The sequence below is a fragment of the Cervus elaphus genome, chromosome 33 (assembly GCF_910594005.1).
Source record: "Cervus elaphus chromosome 33, mCerEla1.1, whole genome shotgun sequence".
Lineage (NCBI taxonomy): Eukaryota > Metazoa > Chordata > Mammalia > Artiodactyla > Cervidae > Cervus > Cervus elaphus.
The window spans coordinates 20,530,348-20,551,537 of record NC_057847.1 but is presented as its reverse complement, the minus strand read 5'-3'; the positions used below and the strand labels follow the sequence as shown (position 1 = coordinate 20,551,537).

Sequence of the window (21,190 nt, the reverse complement as noted above, 5' to 3'; positions counted from 1 at the left end):
TGTGGCAAGGAGGGGCTATTCTCTATCGTGGTGTGTGGGCTACGAACTGCAGTGGCTTCTAGTACTATGGAGCACAGGCTCTAGGCACATAGGCTTCAGTAACTGCAGCACATGGGCTCAGTCGTGGCCAATCTCTGGCTCTAGATCACAGGCTCAATAGTTGTAGCACACGGGCTTAATTGCTCCGTGGCTTGTGAAATCTTCCTGGACCAGGGACCAAACCAGTATCTCCTGCATTGGCAGGCGGATTCTTTACCACTGAGCCACCAGGGAAGCCCCTGTATTCAAGATCTTAAATAAATCAGAGTATGCCCAAAAGCCAAACTTTAAAATGGTTTGATTTTTTAAAATGGTTTAAGATTATTCTTGAATCTGGACACTGGCTAAAATGGATTTTATATACTCTTAAGGTGAGCAAGTACAAATAGTTTATTTAGTAAATGAGGTTTAATGTCAGCAAATCTAAAATTTCAGAGGCAATATTTTATTTCAAAAGTAATAAATAATATGGTCACATAGTAACTGGTGAGAGTTACAAGGATAGCAACCCTTAAACTTCTTATAAAAAAACTGAAATTATTTCACAGTTGGTCTTGTCTACATTTCTCATGACTGCATGTTTTCCAATAACCTATTAATCCACATTAAAACTTAAATACGTATTAACTTACCAAAAGTGACAGAACTTCAAGGCTGAGAAAAAGCACTAATCACAAAGAATTTCAATTAAAAGTTAACCTAACACTCCAGAAAGAAATGTTATCAATGAGAGAAATCCTAATTATTAAATAAGATAGTTGTGTATCTGTTTAAAGCCTAACATACACCTAGCTTCACTGAAACACTTCTGAAAAAAAATTATACATACATATTTTGCTAAAGATATAAAATAAAACTTAAAATAATTCCTCTACTTTAAAAAAAGCATGACTCCTAAGAAAAGTTTATAGTATCTCATTAACAAAGCAAAAACCTTAAAAAGGTTTATCTATTTTGGTCTTCAGTTACAAATAAAAAGCCACTAACAATTCATTATAATAATTCTATAAACAGAAACATTATCAGAAAAAAAAATTGTTGATAAAAAAATCATCAATTCAATGAGCATTTGATTGTTTTATTAACAAAATATAGGCAAGAATTATAACCTTCTCTGGTGAAACTTCTCAAATAATTTTATGTAGAAGGCCTTGAGATGTATCAATTATACAACATATTAAAATGAAAACATTTTTTAAATGTACAAATACAAACCAGTACTTTATACAATAATTCTCTACAAAGTTTGTCAATGGATGTAAAAAATAATTTGTTTCAACTGAATATAAGGCATGTTCAATTTCTGTGATTTTGCAGAATTATTTTTTTTGCTTTGTTGGAGACTTTTCTCTTCGCCGGTCCTGATTTTTCTTTGATTCTCCGGATTGTTCAGAGTATCGGCTAGATTTTTCCCAGCGCCTCTCAGCACCGTTCTGATGCCTATCTTCATCACTTCTAGAACCTGAATGTTTTTTATTTTTTTCTCTTGACTTGGATCTATCTTTCCTTCTAAAATTCCCACTGTCCCTATTTCGATGTCTGTGCTCATTGTCAGAGAAAGAATTCCTTCTCTCTCTTTTCTTTTTGGGATCCCCATGATTATGTTCCAAATCCATGAGTGCTTCTTGGTCTCTGTCATGCATGGCTCTGCTGTAGCTATTTCTCTCAGAAGGAATCCCTCTGTCTGAAGCATATTTTGTTCCAGAGCCTCTTGAATCTCTCTCTCTGGGTTTTTCTGACCTCCTTTCTCTCTCAGTCCTTGTCTCCTGGTGCCGATGCTCTGGCCTCCTTTCTTCTTGTTTTCTATCATTCATTTCTTGTTTCCTGATCAATTTATCTACTTCTTTACTTCTGTGGTTCCCATGCCCCTTCTTTCTTACATTTTTAGCTGCATGTGTAAAATGAAATATAGTTAGCTTATATTTTAATTTTAATTTCACAATTGAAAAAAAAATCACATTTACTTATACATTATAGGTTTGTTTACTAATTCAGACAAACTGGATGACGAGTCAAACTGACTGCAAAATCTGATGACAGAGCAGTATACAAAAACTATAATTTTTAAGAATATACAATATAATACATTAGTTACTGAAGTAACTGCTTTGATCCTTAAAACAATAAACAAATGTTTTAAATAAGGTATAGCAAATGTAAAAGTTTTAATGAAATGACTAAAGTGGTACATTTCCACTTACAAATTTTATCCAAAACAGAAATTTCAGCCCATATGCATTATGTTGTATGAAATATAATGACAGATATGATACATAATTAAAATACAATGATCCTATATGCCAGCAACATCACTTCCTAAAAGGTGGGTTGAGTGGGATGACTGGGTTTGTGTAAAAATAGGAATACATATTTTTCAAATACAAACCTCTGCCTACAAGAATAATAGTCCTACTACCAGAGAAGTAGTAATTATGCAAAGAGAAGCTATGCTGAGATCTAATCACAGGCTTTATGAGAGCCACAAAAGCTTGATTGTTAAGAAAACTCTTCTAAGGCCTGGAAACTTTTATCAGTCTGTCCACAAATATAAATATTAATTAGAATGAAATATCTTACCCATTTTAAGCTATAAAACACACTTAACCACTTTGTGTTATCTGCTTTGGATACATAATCAAAAGTACTGAGATGACCACAATTTCTGTCAAATTCATACGGAAAAAGAAAATATGGTGGAAAGTTGCCTATCCTTGTCCTACCTCCACTCAAATGTAGCAGCGTCTATTTCTCCTGCCAAATGCCTATCCGTGGCAAACCACGGGTCCTGGTTTGCCACAAAGGATCAATTTCTCTGGTTTCTATCAAGCAGTTCAGCTGAACTACAGCAACCCAAGCAGAAACCATCTGGCTCTGTGTAGAATCAATGCCTCTCTCTGACCCTTCTGCATCCCACACCTGTGCTTCTTGACACCAAAACCTGAGCCCTACAATAATATGCACTTTCCTCTCTGGTGTTTGCTTTACAATTTTCTAATTTGGTATAAGTTCATATTGCTTTTATGCTATTTAATATGTTATTAATAAAACTGAAAGCTCTCTACTGAAATTGTATGATGAGGCAAATTAATTTTGAATTAGCAAGCTTCCTTATTGCAGCAGTTCATGCTGTGTTATCATCTGTTCTCAAAACAGATACCATGAAATAACAAATTCTTTAGAGGTGAATGGTAAATGAACAATGTTAGTATATTTCAACTTAAGAATAAAACTTCCTGTGAGTAAATGGAGTCTTGCTCTAACAATATAAATCACTGGAGCGGGAGCCAACACTTCACTCGTGTCCGACTCTGTGCGACCCCAAAGACGGCAGCCCACCAGGCTCCTCTGTCCCTGGGATTCTCCAGGCAAGAATACTGGAGTGGGTTGCCATTTCCTTCTCCAATTCATGAAAGTGAAAAATCAAAGTGAAGTCGCTCAGTTGTGTCCGACTCTTAGTGACCCCATGGACTGCAGCCCACCAGGCTCCTCCGTCCATGGGATTTTTCAGGCAAGAGTACTGGAGTGGAGCGCCATTGCCTTCTCCAATAAATCACTGAGAGTCCCCTAATTCTGGATGCCACATAGTATGTAAAACACTCTGAAGAGAAACAAGTGTGTAAAGACTAGCCTGACCAACCTACTAATAAGGCTGTGAGGAGAAGTGCTGCCTCTCTGAAATACACACTAAAAAACCAAGAAATGACATGCATTTTGGGCAATCAGACTATCTCTTATTCAAATTAAGATATTATGGTGAAAGAAAGCAGAGTTGGTCCTGGGAAAACAACATAGACCTTTTTAGAAAATGGCATATTTGAAAAAACACTTTACTACAGCACTTCCTCTTCCAAGGAAGATGAAGAAGATTGTCAAAGACCAGTAATGTTGCTGAAAACAACTAGAAATGCCTGATAAAAGCTTAGCGTCTGCTATTTAATGGCACTAAAAATCTGAAACAACTTGAGATGCTACAAGGAAGGTGCTATAAGGAAGGAAGTGCTCAAGAAAAAAAGGATGGGAGTGTGTCAAAAGAACACAGGAGTCAACTTGAAGGAACTTCCAATTGCCAAAGCTGAAATGATCTGAACAAGAAAATAAATGACAGCACTGGACTTTAACCCACAGAATAAGATAAATATCCATGAGTCTACACTGATATGTATAACACTATTAATAAATAAATGCAGGGGGCACAACTCTTTCTTACAAGAGAAATTTCATTATTAAATGTAGAAAAAAAAGTGACAAATAGAAAAACCACCATTTGGCAAACATTACAGTAACAAGTGTTGCAGATAAGATCCAAAGATGGGTGCAAAAACAGAAGACTGAAAGAGGAGAAAAAAGAGATCTGCCTTGTACTGAAATATCTCCCTATAACATTAATTTATAGAGAAAAATGGTTTCCATGAAAAAATTCAGCAGATACCACCATAACCAAGTGATTAAAGTTAATATCACCTACAAGACATATCAATATTATCAACTCCTCAATAAGGCACAGTAAGAACAACACATCATCTCTATGGAACTCTGGCCTAAAATGAATAATCTCATTCGAATCATGAGAAAACATCAGACAGATATTCACACTGAGTGACAATGTGCACAGTAAGTGACCAAAGGACTTAAAAAAGGTCAAAGCCATTCAAACCAACAAAAGCCTGAGAGAAACTATCATGGGTTATATAGAAGGCTAAAGAGAAATACAATTAAAGGCAAGAAGGATCCTGGAACAAGAAAAGGGACATCAGTGGAAAGACTGGTGAAATTCAGTATTTTCCCAATGTTAATTTCCTGATTTTGATAATTGAACTATAGTTATGGAAAATATTAACATTAGGGAAAGTTGGGTGAAAGCTATATGGAAATACTCTGTACTAATTTTGTAACCTTCTTATAAGTCAAAAATCATTTTAAAATAAAAAGTAAAGAAGACACCAGTGGGCTGGCAAAAACAAAAGGAGGATAGAAGGGCCAAGATTCAAGAGAAGGCAGAACCACAGAGAAGTGAGCTGATGTCACCTTCTTCCTGCAAGCATCTGCTGATTCAGGGCTGCTGCTGAGGGAAGAAACCAGCAGAGCTCTGGTAGCCTCACAGGGCTTAAGAGACAAGAACAGGGCTAGTTATTTGCAATGTACACATGTGACAAAAGAGACATACCCAAAATACATAAAGGCACTTATAAATAAACAGAAAAGACAAATAATTAGAAAAGGGTGGGGGGAGGCAAAAAGCTTGCAACAGCCACTTAACAAAAAGAAAATATTCAAATGGCCAATAATACACAAAATGATGCTCAGCCTCACAATGATCAAGGAAATGCAAATTAAAATGACAATGCAATACCACTGCACACCCACCAAAACAGCTGAAATGAAAATGATGGTTAAAACGTCAGTGAAGATGGGCGCTCCTGTAACTCTCACACGTGGCTGCCTGCATGTCAAGTCGCTTCAATTGTGTCTGACTGTGTGTGACCCTACAGACTGCAGACTGCCCGGCTCCTCTGTCCATGGCATTCTCCAGGCAAGAATACTGGAGTGGGTTGCCATGTCCTCCTCCAGGGGATCTTCCGGAACCAGGGATCAAACCCACCTCTTCTGCAGCTCCTACACTGCATGCAAATTCTTTACTGCTGAGCCACTGGGGAAGCCCCATACACGGCTGGTGGGAGTGTAAACTGGAACAACCACTTGGAAAGCTGTTCAGCAGTATCCTACAACCAGGGATTCCACTTCTAGGAATATATCCAACAGAAACGTGCATACGTATACACGCACACGTCACCAAAAGACATGCATCATAGCATTCATGGAAACACTATTTATAAATCTAAATTTCCATTAAGTAAAAATGATAAACATTAAATATACTATGAAATACTTATACATACTGAAAAAACTATACAGCAATGAGAATGAATGAAAAATAACTAAATGCAATAGTATGACTGCATCTCACAAACATAAAGTTGAAAGACAAACCAGACATAAAGGAGTTCATAATACATAATTCCAAAGTTAAAAACAGGCAAAACTAATTTAGAGAATTACCAATCAGAACAGGAGCTGCCATGAGCTAGTGGAAGGGAGGAAAGGTAGTAAGCAGGGGAGAGAACAAGGGAAGGCCTCTGGGGTCCTGGCTACATGGATATGGTTTGTCTATGAAAATTTACACAGCTGTTCATTTATAAGACATGCACTGAATATGTGGTATGTGTCAATTACTAATATAAGGCTTCACTGTTAATACTTAAAAATTAAAATTTCTTTAAAATACAACCATCAGGAAAGCTCCTGCAAAGCAGATGACAGACATTATGAAAGGCATTTCAGTCAGCACTCAAACAAATATTTGCCAATGGAGTATCTTCATTTTGATGAAGAGGATTCAAAAGATAATCCTAACATTATAAATACTGAATTCAGTATAGACTGCAACAGTGATAGATGATCATTTATATTATTAATTGTGGCTTTTAAACAAGTGAACTCTAAAATAAAGAAGCAATCAAATGTTCTCTTCCCTTGTAAACACCACCAGCAACATACTTGTGAGAAAAGAGCACGATCAATTACAGATGAGTTTCAGTACCTGAGGCTGAGCTCTGACTACTGGTGGATGAAGAACCGCTTTCTTCACCAGAAGACTCTGAACTGCCGTCACTGCTGTCTGAATCAGAGGCAGAGGAGTCAGACTCTGAGGAGGAGGACTCGGAAGAGGAAGAGGAGGAGGATTTACTTGGCTCAACATCTGGTTTTTGTGCCACAATGACCTTTGGTATATTTTTGAGATGCTCACGCAATTCATCCCTAATTAAAAACATAACCACTGTTAGATTCTGCCTCGAAGGAACTGTGAGATAAGTTTGAGATAAGTAAGTTGAATAAAACTCTGATAATAATTCTTACGTTAAACCTCCAAGACCAATAGAAGTAAAGAAGTTGATGGCAAATCGAGTGTTTCTTGGGTTATCTCGGGGTAATAATCCTTCAAAGAATGGTTGCAGAGTTCTGAAAAAGAAAATGAACAAAAGAGAACAGATTGCCTACAGATAAAAAGGCAAAATCCTCATACAGACATTTTTCAGAATTTCTATATATTAAATTAGTAAATGAAATATAAGCAAGTGATTTAAAAATCATCAATTAGGTCAGGCTGCAAGATATCTAAACGACAGGAGTAGGGTCAAGTCACAGTTTACTAAAATTGACTTCCAGTAATTTCCCTGATGGTCCACTGGACCCAGCACTTTCACTGCCATGGGCTCCGGTTCAATTCCTGATAGGGGAACTAAGATCACGCAAGTCACGAGGTGTGGCCCAAAATAAAGAAATTAAATTGATTTCTATAATTATATGAGAGGAGGTTTTTTTTACAAAAAACTTTCATATACAATCAGAATAGCTATACGTATATAACACATAAAATCTATGGATACATATGTGTATTTATATTTGAGTGTATGTACAAAAAAAAAAAAAAAAGCCCTCCTCTGATGTACATACACACACTCATGTCTACACAGTACTGTGGAAGGCACTGGCAGAAGGGGAAAAGCAGTCAAGAGAAATCAAGGGTAAAGACTGTATGGAACTGCTGTTTCTCGGGAGGGGAACAAATAGAAAAACAGCAATATCACGTGGTTTTGAGTGACGGACTCAGTGGACTAAGCAGCAGAGTTAGGAAAAACCATCTTTCATAGAAAAAGGTAACAATATAAGAAGAATGATTAAGAGTTTGCTGGACAGAACAAGAGAAGGAATTCCCAGCTCTGGAAATAGAGGAAGGGGGCATGAATCAGCTTATTATTATTGTTTAATAAGCTGGGCAATGTTTGAGCAGTCAGAGTGCATCTTGCTGGAGAAGGAGTCCCAGAGCCTGGCAAGTAGACAAGGACCAATGAATAAGTATATGAAGCTAAGAGAAGCAAATGGATTGGCCCAGAGCACTTAGAATTCAGGACAGACCTCTGGCGAACATAAGCAAGGCAGGCCGAAGATGAGAGACTGGGAGGAGCAAGGCAGAATGAGAATAAAGTGAGGAATCAGTGAGCAAGTGGTCAATAGTGTGAGTGAGACCAAGAGGTCAAGAGGCATGAGGACTGTGAAAGACTGGGGGATTTGGCAGGTGATCACTGAGAAAACTCTCAAAGGATTTCAGGAGTATGAATGGAGTAGAAGTCAATATAAGTGGTAATATGCAACCTGAATACCTGGAAAGTAAGAAAGCTGGGATAGGGATTACATAACAGTACTGGAACAAAGCCCGAGTTCAGCATAATAATCTAAACAGTTATATGACTTATAGGGCTGACCGTCACCAGTATATGTTTACAATTATCCACTGATAATAAGACATTATCATTCTAAGCCTCAACCTTAGGGTAAAAATGAAGCAAAACTACAAAACTCATTACTGGAAAATTCCAGTCAGCATGGAAAAATAATTTTGCATGTTCTGACTAAATTAAAAGAGGCATGAAATCTGAGTTTTCTCTACTTGAATAAATGACCATTAAAAGTTTCATGTTGTCCTGTCACACAGAACATGAGAGTCAGAGTAGTGACTAATAGATGAAGAATGTCCTAAGGACTTAACACATATTTTTACAACTAAGAGCGGACTTACGGTTGCTAAAGTAGGAGAATAAAAGTTAAGAATAAAAAGTGTTTAATTTAAAATTTAACAATACACTTACTCATCCTTTAATCTTGCATTAAGTTTAGGAAGACCCATGTATTCACACAGCTCTTGGAAAAATATTTTCACAAAAATTCTACTGGATGACGTAGTGGTTTCTTCACTCAGTTTTATACATTCAAGAACCTGAAAATTAGAATTAAAAAAAGACATTATTATTTTGGTATTCAAAAGGAAAGACAAAGTGACCAGTATCTCTAACTTTCAGTGTCCCCTGAAATTATGATTTGTTATCTTCAATAAGAATTATCTGTAAATATCTTCCATTATGCTGATACATATTATTACCTGGGAAAGTTTAAGACTGCTTTTCTATACAAATTTTCAAAATGTTAAGATGCTACAGAAGTAAAGTTCATTCTCTTTCCTGAGCAATGTGCTTTTTATAGCAGGGAGGAATACTGTCTTTAGCATATAATGCTAAGATTACTAGCTCCTAAAACCTAGTCATCAAAACGGATGTTATCATATTGTATGTCCAGTGCATACCTGTTCGTGAGAAGGGTAAAGACCAAGAATGATGGCTTGTTCTGCATAGTAAGACTAGGGCTTAAAAACTAAAGCTCATAGACAGATATTTTAGGGTGAAAAAAAAGTAAAAGCAACCTCCAGTTTTTAATGGATCACGCGTTCCAGGAGTTTACTATTTCAATTGTTTAAAACTTTGGTTTCATTTTCCCAGAGAAGGAAGAAAAAAACAAAGTAAAAAAGTTTAATAGCCTGCTGGGTTAGCTTATAAATGCCTATTAAAGTAGTGGGACACACTTAGTACTTCAAGTATTACAAAAATCTATCCAATGTTCATTAGCTCAACAATGTTGTTTCATTCTACCACTGGGTTGTGGTATTCTACAATATGATCTCTTTCTTCTTGGATATAATTTCTTTCGAATTTTTCAATTCCTTCAGCCTAATCTATCACTTTTATTCTGCATTATTACCATGGGCATCTTACCTCTTCTGCTATATGGTATTAAACTCCTTGAAAGCAGGGACCATATATAATTCATTTTGGAAGCCCAGTGTCTCCTTCTGGGCACAGAGTTGGTGACTAAACAAATGGTTGTTGAATGAACAGTGGTTGTACAATTAAGTGGCAGCTTACTGAATGCAGTTCAAATTCCAACCCAGAGTACACTTCCCCAGCGAGAGTATCTTTCCTTGTTCTAACTATGACTACCGGAACTCCTCCCAAACACTGATACAACTTCAGTGCTGGCTAAGAAAAATACATCCTGTCAGAACAGTCATTTCTCTCATGTCCTTACCAGAGGAACTTCTGACAGTTACTCCATCAGGAAACATGCAATAACTAAGAGGATCATGTGCCACCAAACTTTGCTGTACATGGATAAGACTGTGCACACACATGAATGCACACGGAGAAGATAAAAAGACTATGTTTGTTCTGAAAACATTCCTAGGTATCGCTTTCAAAAAGCATTGTAACGTTTAGACTATTAGTATCATTCAAAACGTTATTTCTTACATTCATACACTAAGTTAGCTTTTTGATCCCACGTTATATGAATATAACCTCAAAGACTGCCATTATAGTAGACGTTTGCTCCACATGTCATTTTAAAGTACACTGCCTACATTGGGAAAGTATGGCTATGTTATACTTAATATTTATTTCAGAATAACAGGGGATTAGGAAAGAAGAACAAATATTGACTCATCTACTTACGCTCCATGGAAGTGAATCAGTGTATAAAAGGTGAGCAAACATCTTAGCAACATTTCTCAATTTGTTTGTTTCCAAGCGATGGATGGTATCATATTGTTCTTTGAATATACTTTCAAAGGATTCCATGTATTCTTTTTTTAGCATGCAAAATCGCTAACAAATTAAAAATAAAAATGTCAACACCATTATGAGCATATTAAATCCTAATTTTATTCAATCAAAAGTTAATAAATATTTGTATATCATATCAATCTTCTTTGCTATATAATGGGATGCTTAAAAAAGAAGTTAATTTATACCACCACTATCTACCTGGGATTTATATGCCAAAACAAAGTTATACACATGGCTGACCACAGATACACACATTTATATATGAGAAATATACTTCTCTATGGGTTAAGTTTGGATTCAAAAAAATTATTTTAGCTCATGTTTTATTTATGTTGTCTGAACATGTAGTTGACCAAAAACTGCTGTGAAATTCTGAAAAGACAGCATTTAATTGTTCTCTTTGGGAAACTGTTACAAAGCATGTATTGGAATGCCTCAAAGTTCTGGAAGAATGATAGGTAATGTTAAAGAACTACAAATAGGAAGTGGGAAGGGAGGAAGCTACAGAGATTGGGAAAACTGTGGAAGGGAAGAACGATTTGTTTTCAGCAAAGATATGTTAGTATATTAAACCAGGCAACAAAGCAGACACATTAATTCACAATACTCATGTTCAGAATTACCCTTGTGATTTCATCAAAATCCAACATGAAAAATGAGGTCGGAACTCACCCCCGCTAATAAGCCAAAAAATTTCTCATATGTCCTTTGTTGGGCACAGCAATCAAGTATCATGTTGCAGAGTTCTTTCTGTTTGGAAAAAAATTACATTAATGATTCAAAACACAACGAATCCATGCTGTGTGATAATTTATCAATATGACAAAGACAGCCTGAATTTTTAAATAAGGTTTTAAAAACATAAAACTTGGTGAAGTTGAGTTATGAAGACAAAACAAAAAATTCAATCTATGTCAAGACTATAGTTTTTTTAAAGTCTTCTGTTTGGCTAACAGAAATTCCATGTCATTTATGTTAATTAGACTGCTTATAAAATTCTAAACTCACATAAGCATGAGCCACTTCAAGAAAACCTAGTAGAGGAAACAGATACATCAACAAAAAGAAACTAAATATATCGCATTCTGAAAAGATTCTATACAGAAATCTTTTAAATACAGACCACCAATACAACATTCAAACCGAATCATCAAGAATATATTTTGTTAGTATGGAAAAGGCAAAACGTGGTGGGTCTTTACAGAGCATGAGTGAGTGAGTGAAGTCGCTCAGTCACGTCCGACTCTTTGCGACCCCATGGACTGTAGCATACCAGGTTCCTCCGTCCATGGGATTTTCCAGGCAAGAATACTGGAGTGGGTTTACAGAGCATAAATGGGCACAACTTCAATGCTAACATAATGACTGCCTTGTTGATAAGAAAATACATTTAAAAGAACAACAACAAAAAAGACCTTTGTGGCTAAGATTTTTAGCCTCAAAATAAATGTTACGCATATAGATCTGTCCACAGATGAATCTAAACAAATAGATGGAATCATTCCATAACTGCTCTTTCCACACACTGTCCAATCAGTTATTTTTGTGTCTTGAAAACTCCTTTATGAAAGTTCTGTTAAACTATGAAATGCAAGAGTTAATTCAAGATCGGAAAATACCAACATCACAAATTACTTATAATGAATAAATATTATTTAATTCCTGAAATAACCCTAATGAAATATGTATCAATGATAGCAATTTCATAGATGATGAAACTCAGGAAATATGGACAAATCAATGGAGACAAAATGAAAAAGAGAATAACCCTAACCCTAATTCTGAGTACTACTAAACTGACTAAAGATCTTTTTCTACAAAACTTATCAGAAAGTTTAAAAGTAATTTTTTTTTATAAATACATTAACTGTAATGTATTTGCTTTCTAAAAACAGAAAGCAAGCCTATAAAATATACTATATACTCTTTCAGTTCACTTTTATTTTACCTTTATATTTTCAATTAGGAATTCTGACATTTTTGTCCTTTGATAACGAGATACAATCTATTAATATGTAATTATTATACATATTTTAAAAAATGAGGTCAATATGCATTTACTGGAAATATCCATATGCACCACCAGATGACACCATCCAGATGACATCCAGATGGCACCACCCTTAAGGTGAAATCGATGAACTAGAGAGCCTCTTGATGAAAGTGAAAGACGAGAGTGAAACAGTTGGCTTAAAACTCAACATTCAGAAAACTAAGATCATGGCATCAGGTCCCATCACTTTGTGGCAAACAGATGGGCAAACAATGGAAACAGTGAGAGACTTTATTTTCTTGGGCTTCAAAATCACTGCAGATGACTGTAGCCATGAATTTAAAAAGACGCTTGCTCCTTGGAAGAAAAGTTATGTCTAACCTAGACAGCATATTAAAAAGCAGAGACATAAAAAATAAAATAAAATAAAAAATAAAAAGCAGAGACATTACTTTACCAACAAAGGTCCATCTAGTCAAAGCTATGGTTTTTCAGTAGTCATGTATGGATGTGAGAGTTGGACTATAAAGAAAGCTGAGCGCCAAAGAATTGATGCTTTTGAACTGTGGTGTTGGAAGAGACTCTTGAGAGTCCTTGGACTGCAAGGAGATCCAACCAGTAAGTCCTGAAGGAAATCAGTCCTGAATATTCAATGCAAGGACTGATGCTGAAGCTGAAACTCCAATACTTTGGCCACCTGATGCAAAGAACTGACTCACTGGAAAAGAGCCTGATGCTGGGAAAGATTGAAGGCAGGAGGAAAAGGGGACAACAGAGAATGAGATGGTTGAATGGCATCACCGACTTGATGGACATGAGTTTGAGCAAGCTCCGGGAGTTGGTGATGGACCAGAAAGACTGGTGCGCTGCAATCCATGGTGTCACAAAGAGTTGGACACGACTGAGCGACTGAATTGAAGTGAACTGATCCATGTTCAGGGAGGAAGGGGAGCCCTGAAGCAGCACAGAACACTTGACAACTGTGCTTCCAGTGTGGCGGCCCCAGCAATACACAGCTATTTAACTTTAAATTACTCAACATTATGTGAAACTCAGATTTTAGTTTCTTACTCATACGTCACAGTTTACGTACTCAGAAACCACATGTGACCAGTATAGTGGCCACTGTACTAAAAGGGGAAGAATACCAATATTTTCATCACTGCAAAATGATCTACAGTGCTATTCGAGAAGCTGATAATCTACTTATAAAACTATCTAATGAAAGGCCTCTCTTCACAATATAAGGTTATTTTTAGATGTAATTATACTGCTCGATTACTATTTTTTTTAAAGGTTAGTCACAAGTTGCCTCAATTAAAATGTTTATAAATGTCTAAGTTCTGAAGAGATGCACTTTGTCAAAATTTAATATAGTACTAAAAAACCTAAATAACCTTTTCTGAATTCTGCCACACAACGTTAATTCAATATATTAAAATGCATTTTCAACTTCTACCAACTCTATATCTTAAAGTAAAGTAACACTTAATCAGGTTTTAAATAATGTAACATGGTAATCCGCTGATAGCACTGCTAATAAAGTCAGCACAACCTGCAAAACAAATTACTTTCTTTCTGAGACTAAATGCAATTATAAGAGTTATTCCCTGTGGCATAAAATAATTAAATATTTTAACATTTTAATTAAATATCATAGTGATTTTAGGAGATTCTTTTGACTGAATGAAAACAGACTAAGACACTCCCCCAAATGTTATCAAAATATGTTGAAGTTCTTAGCACAAATGCTACAGGCCAGAAGAGAGTGAAAAGCCATATTCAACATGAAGTAAAAAAAAAAATTTCTAGCAAGAATGATCTACCTAACAAATAATCCTTCAGATATGAGGGAAAAGTAAATATTCTGGCCTGTGGTTTCAAGGGAAAAAAATGGGAAGTTAAGTTCTAGAACAACTATCCTCTGCATTAATAAAATTTTTAATAAAAATTATATTCAGCAAATAATGTGACAAGATCATACCATAACTTTAGTTTCACTTATAATTTTAAAGGTTAATTCACTAATTTATTCCCTTCCAATGATAATACATCAATTATACCCATAATACATATAAGGACACTATTATTAATATATCAATTTAAGAGGGAAAAAATTTTTTTTTAATTTGTAAAGAATAATCTCTTCTCAAAATTCCATACCATGGCATTTCAAGAACTAACCTACATTCTTAAACAAAGATTGGGACTTCTTTTCTGGAAAAGACCAGACAGCAAGTATTTCAGGCTGTTAGTGGCATATGTTCTCTGCTGCAACTAGTCTGCTGCTATAGGGCAAAATCAGTCACACACAATACATCAACCAATGGGTAGGGCTGCATTCCAATAAAACTTTATTAACAAAACGGGCAGTGGGCCTGGGCCACAGTATGCCAATCCCTGTAACAGAACATATTTAAGGCCTTAAGTCAAAGGACTTCCGTGTAATGCTAACAGCTCAGCCAAGATCTTTTAGAAGAACCAGAAATCAAACAGCCTATTAGAGCTGACACATTCACTCTGGACCTGTGCTGAGTCTACTACATGTAAATCAATATGTGAAAACCCAAACCCTGAAAGCCTTTGCTACAAATTTCAAGCATCCAAAATTTAGATGGGCAGGGAGCAATATACATAAGGAAAGAATTAGAAAAAAAAAAAAACCTAAGATAATCTTCTCAGTCTAACCTTTATTATCCCTGATATTAGGGTTCCATATTTTGAACAGTTAAGTGTATGTACTGAGTTATAAGACTATGAGTCCCATGGGCTAAGAGGGGGCTAAAAGGTACTTTATGGAAAGCTGAATCCCTGACACCTTACAGAATGCCTGACATATGGTATATGCTGAATGTGCTTAGTTGCTAAGTCATGTCCGGCTCTTTGCGACCCCATGGATTGTAGCCCACCAGGCTCAGACTCTGTTAATGGGATTTCCTAGGCAAGAATACAGAGTGGGTTGCCATTTCCTTCTCCATATATGCTGAATACATTTTGTTAAATAAATTAATGAATGAAAAAAAATGGAACAGGTTCTTCTATATCCACTGCAAGTAATGGAACAAGAAGTATGGTGATCTTTACAGCTTCTATGACAAAAGAACGCTTAGTGCATAAAGTAGATGGACCAGGTACTTCATTAAGGAACAAACTTCCTATTATATTTAAGGCACCATTTGATTTATAGGCAACCACTCAGAAACCTGTGTCAAGTATGGTGGTTCAGAGAGACTTCCACCTTTTCTCACACCTCAAACAAGCAGTTGATTCAAATCACTGGAATGAGCAGCATATATGAAGCACTGAGTTACTGACTCATTTCATGAAACCTATTAACTATCTTAAACATTTTTATAACATACACATACACATTTTATAACACATATATATTTCCTAATAGAAAAAAAGTACTAACTTACTGTTTGACTCTCAGGAAACTCCATTTTTAGCAACTTGTGAGCACATTCTTCAAAATCTAAACTGTAGAGATAAAATGGTCACAATAGTTAGGTTAAAAATAGCAGCATGTTTAAGTTGCAGCACTCTTTCATATATAAGAATCTTACCTTAATAACTGTCTACAAATTTTCTTCTATAATTTCATATTATTGTATTGTATACATAAAAAAGATAAGGTTTTTAACTCTACAAACAATGAAGTACTGATACATACTATGACATGGGGGGACCTTGACTGATGCTAAGTGAAAGAAGTCAGACATAAAGACCACATATAGCGTAATTCCATTTATATAAAAAGTCCAGAATGTACAAATTCATAGACATAGAAAGTAGACAAATCTTTATTATACTGTTAAATATTTCCACTTCTCCCTGATCCAAGTTAGGAAGAGGTAAAAGATGTTTCAAGAGCCCAGCATGACATCCAGAGCTTAATCACCACACTTTCAAGTTATCTTGATTCATACCCAAACATAGAGCTTTTACACTATATAAAAAGTTAGTATGAAAACAGTAAACAACTAAAATCACTTACAAAGAATTTATTTTTGTACAACATTCACATAAATTGCATGAAAAATATTTTCAATATGCTTTGCTTAGATAATTATCAAACTCAGTGTGAACCTGATTCAGGAATAATGCCAGTATCTTTTGATAACAGCAATATAAAATAATCACCCACTGAATTTAGTTTTATAGTTCATCAGTACTCCTCAGCTTCTATTACTTATTGGGTTTCACAAGCACAAAAGGGTAATAATTCAGGATGGTAGAATGGAATTAAAAAAAAAAAAACTAAAAATGAAAAAAATCTATCAAGAAAGAGCATTCATAACACGTAATATTAAATAACTAGCACTAAGATTAAAATAGCTAACTGTAATTGATAAACTTCAATAATGCAGCAACACCAAAAAGTATTTTTAAAAATGTGACATTTTCTTTTTTTTTTTTTAAACAGAATTAGTATTTAGGGGAAAAAATCCTATAATTTCTGAAAAACAAGTCAAGTAGTTCATGGAAAATTCTTACAACTTTCCTTTTGTCTAATAAGTGAAGAATCAAAGAGAAGGTATGACAGTATCTTCTGTATTCTTGTTTGACTTAAAAAGTATTTGGTGACTCCCTACCATGATTGTTTTGAAGTTGCACTAAATGGAAATATTAAAGAAATTATTAACTTTGCTTGCTATTTTAAACCAAACATATTCCAGAATTAACAGTGACTGAGGGAAGGGTAAAGAAAATAGATTTTACATAATGCCAGTTTTCAATGGTTTGTTGATGTCTCCAATCTAAGAAACTTCAAATTGCTAAGGACATTACTCCAGTAATACAACATCAGACTGGAACATCATTTACAACCAAGAACAACCCGGAATGTCCAACTTTTAATAGCAAAGTTAACTGTGTAGTTCAATGTTTGCATAAATAAAAGAAGACTGTTTAAGGAGCCAGAACAGTAGAAAGATCAGAGTATTGGTGAGGTCAGTCAACAAGTATAAAAGGAAAGAAAATTAAAAAAGTAAAATCCCCAAATAGTTCAGTCACCAGAACTTGGTTTTGTTCACAAGATTTCCAAAAGTGAACAATTGATACAAATAATCCAACCTCTTCTCAAAATAATCACTGTTGATACGTTAGCATATTGTTTCTAGAACCTGCACACCTACTTATACAATTAAGATAAAGCTATCAGCATGGTGCCATAGATTCTATATTTTTAGTTTTTTTATCCCCAACTAACATTAAATCAGACCACTTGCCTACATGAATACTAATTCTCCATTAACCTAATTTTTAATAGTGGCATTAAACATGAAAACACTTTGATTATTCATATTGAACAATAAGATTTTTCTCTTTTTTGCACTAAACAATTCTCTGTATAATTCTCTGTTAATGTGTATTTCTTTATGAAATATAATGAAAAAGAAGGGTCAAATGGCAATCAAACTAAGCCATTGATTCATGCTACCAAAAGGCTTTCCAAAAGGAATGCACCAATTTATAGTTCCACCAAAAATCTTTCTGTTTATCTAACTGAAATCATCATTGAGTACTGTTGCTTAAAAAAAAAAAACAAAAACCACTTTAGCTGTTTTAATGACCAACAATGTTACTTATTTATCTAGAATATTTGTTTGATAACATTTTTATGTTTTATAATCCCATTACCTGAGTCTCCCAACCATGTCCTTTAAATACCTTTTTATCAAAGTTGTGTTTACTTCCTAAAATTATTTTTACTAGGCATTCAGGGGCTGAGAACATTTAACAAATAACATATAAGAGAGTATTTATTGTACTATTACCAGAAGTGGTAGCACTATGTATCAAGTGTCGATCACTTGTCTAATGTTTTAGTTTTTCCAACATTTTTGTGTGATTCAGAGGTTATTATTATCAAGGTTAGATCACCTAAAAAATAAAGTTTCTTTAAAATAATCATGCAAAGAGCTCCACTGTGACTCTTCAAAGTTAATATTAACAGCAATATTAAAACAATGAATCTGCTCTTTACAACTGATTACCACTGAATTTCTTAAAAAAGGACAAATAAAAGGTCAAACTCTAAAACTCTAAGAATAACTACTTATAACAAAAATTTCTCATTATCCACTTTTAAATCTGTATAAGAAAATATTAGTTTTTTCCTTTCATGTGAAAGGCAAAAAAACATGCAAGGGTAAAGCAAAAAAATTTCTAACTAACGTTTTGCTGTTTAACATTTCTCTTTTTGAAGATGAATCTAAGCCAAAAACTTTTCAGACAGACTGAAAACAAGATGACTCCTACTTATGAATCATTTTTGCTATTACATCATACTAAATGGAAATATACAAAACCTAGTAACAAAACAAAACAGGGAAAATATTCCTTCTCCACTGTAAAATATAAACATGGTGCCCACTAAATCAATAGATTGATTCCCATTGAAAACAGATGTACTCAGCATTTAATATTTTCCTTTATTTCTCTTTAAAACTAACCTCACAGCCTTCAAAGGGAAAAGGTTGTTTTCATGACATCATAGCAGTTCTTGCTTAATATTATTTCAAAGAGTCCTTAAAACCTTCCTAAGTCTATTTCCTACTTCCATTCACATTCATTTCCATCTGCACAACAAATCAGTGTCCAAATATCACAACAGAGTTTCTCTCCTTAGAGCCAGAGTTAGAAAGCAAATCAGAAAAAAATAAAACATTAAACTTTCACTACACAATACTGTGCTAATTCTGTAATATGGAAATGTTTTCAGATTGTTAGTGATATTTAATAATAAGAAATGACATAACTTAAAAAAATTTTAATTAGGTAACAGTTAAAAGTAAAGACAAATTGCTCCTGCAGATTCCTAACAACATTAGGAATCTACAATCTGGGACTTGGGATGGTGGCGGAGAGATAAGCAGCTGCAGAATCCCTGCAACAAGTGTCCAGTTTTCTGTCACCAGATTCTAACAATCCCATCTCCTTGTCCATCCCCTGTCAAAAATTAGGATCAACTGAGCTACCGTATCTTACCTTGACTGAATAGCAAGATAAATGGTACGACGAAATGAGACTAGATTAATTTCTGTTTTGTCATGAATAGTCACCTTTTGTCCTGAAATTAAACATAACAAAATTATAAAACTATAAAAATAAATGAAGAACTGAAAATGTATCCCTTTATAGTAATGTTTTCATAATCTTTTTAGAATCTATGAGTTTAATGTAATATTCTCTTCTACAGTGTAAGTTAGTATTGATATTTATAGAATTCAACATAACTATTTCTAGTCTTTTGCCATATCTTTGAGTATTTTAATAAGTTTTGCCAGCTCAAAGAAGTCCAGAGCCAAACCAAGAAAACTACTTTTGTTTCTGGGTCACCTGCTCATTTAGACATTATAAAAGGCTGCACTTAAGCTGTTGTTAGGGAAAACATTATTTTTATGTTTATAAACAGTTATCTTTATAATTTGGAAGATCTATAAATTATGGGTAAAAATTCAGGTTCAGAGAACACGGGGTCATCATGACAGGTTGGATGGGTCCAATACAAATATGAATATTTTTTGAAGTTTTATCTTATCTGATGCATGAAAACTTTATAAACATTTAATAGTTTTTATTTGAACTGTGTTTTCACATAAGACAAATTCTAAAGCTAAATGTTAACTTGGTTAGGAGACATTTTAAATAAAAAAGACACTGGAAAAACTTAAACATATTTTTATAAATTATGTTGTAGAAGAGCTACTATACTCTAAGACAGAACTAAAATATATTATGCCCTAGAAGGGAAAGTTATACTTTTAATATTTTCAAATATGTAACATAAGCAAATAGTGACCAGTGTATATATATTCTGATGTTTTAATGGAGACTTAACCAAAGTAAAGTTCTGAGCTTATTTTCCTATGAAATAATATAATCAAAGCTGAAGAGGAAGGACATTATGCCTGCTTTTGTACAAATATAGCTTTTGGCTTCCCCAATCTATTTTTCCAAAATGAAGAGCAAATATCTAGTCACTCGCATCTGTCACATTCACGCCACAGCAACATAAATCACATGTACTCAACATGAATGCACCTTTTTCATAGTTCATATTCAAAGTCATAAAACATCAAATTTAAATTATGTTGGGATTAAAAAATGAATTTCCTTGTTTCATACTTTTAAAGCAGGCTCTTTCAACCTTGCCAATGCTGATATTTTGGGCTGGATAATACTTTGCTGTGAGGGGCAATCTTGTGACTCATAGGATGTTTAATACATCCCTTGCTTTCACCCACTAGATAACATAGCATCTCTCCCAATACTCCACAGGTTAAGGATCACTGTTTAGAGGATTACATTAGATTATTCTGGGAGTGTATGTTACAGTTTTATTTGCAGCTACACTTTTACCTTCTTCATCTTCTTCTCCCTCTTCCTCCTCTTCTTCCTCCTCCTCTTCACTACTCCCAGCATCTTGGTCTGTGTTTGAGTCACTATCTCCTTCATCAAGAATTTCTAAAAGAACAAAGTTAAGTTTAGGAAAACATGAATGAGCAAGGGATATAAATGTATCTCATTCTGGGAAGATAATTCTCAGTTCACTACAACCCAGAGTGGTGTAAGAGTTTATCAACCAACAAAGATGAACACACAGGTCTCATATTATTACCTAGGTATTCACAGAGCACTC

At 34.6% G+C, this 21,190-nt stretch overlaps 1 protein-coding gene across 2 annotated transcripts in view; it reads right to left on the bottom strand.

Moving 5' to 3' along the window:
* Positions 1–463: 463 nt before the first annotated feature.
* The window catches only part of CWC22 (CWC22 spliceosome associated protein homolog), a 63,138-nt gene continuing 42,411 nt past the window's right edge, over positions 464–21,190 (bottom strand). For both annotated transcript variants that reach the window (XM_043894385.1, XM_043894386.1), the window contains exons 12-20: positions 20,911–21,015; positions 19,537–19,618; positions 15,963–16,023; positions 11,223–11,300; positions 10,437–10,589; positions 8,745–8,872; positions 6,955–7,056; positions 6,638–6,855; positions 464–1,927 (exon numbers count right to left, since the gene is read on the bottom strand). In XM_043894385.1, coding sequence (XP_043750320.1) covers positions 1,359–1,927; positions 6,638–6,855; positions 6,955–7,056; positions 8,745–8,872; positions 10,437–10,589; positions 11,223–11,300; positions 15,963–16,023; positions 19,537–19,618; positions 20,911–21,015 — 1,496 coding nt within the window. In that variant the 3' untranslated portion in view covers positions 464–1,358. The remainder of the gene's footprint in view (positions 1,928–6,637; positions 6,856–6,954; positions 7,057–8,744; positions 8,873–10,436; positions 10,590–11,222; positions 11,301–15,962; positions 16,024–19,536; positions 19,619–20,910; positions 21,016–21,190) is intronic.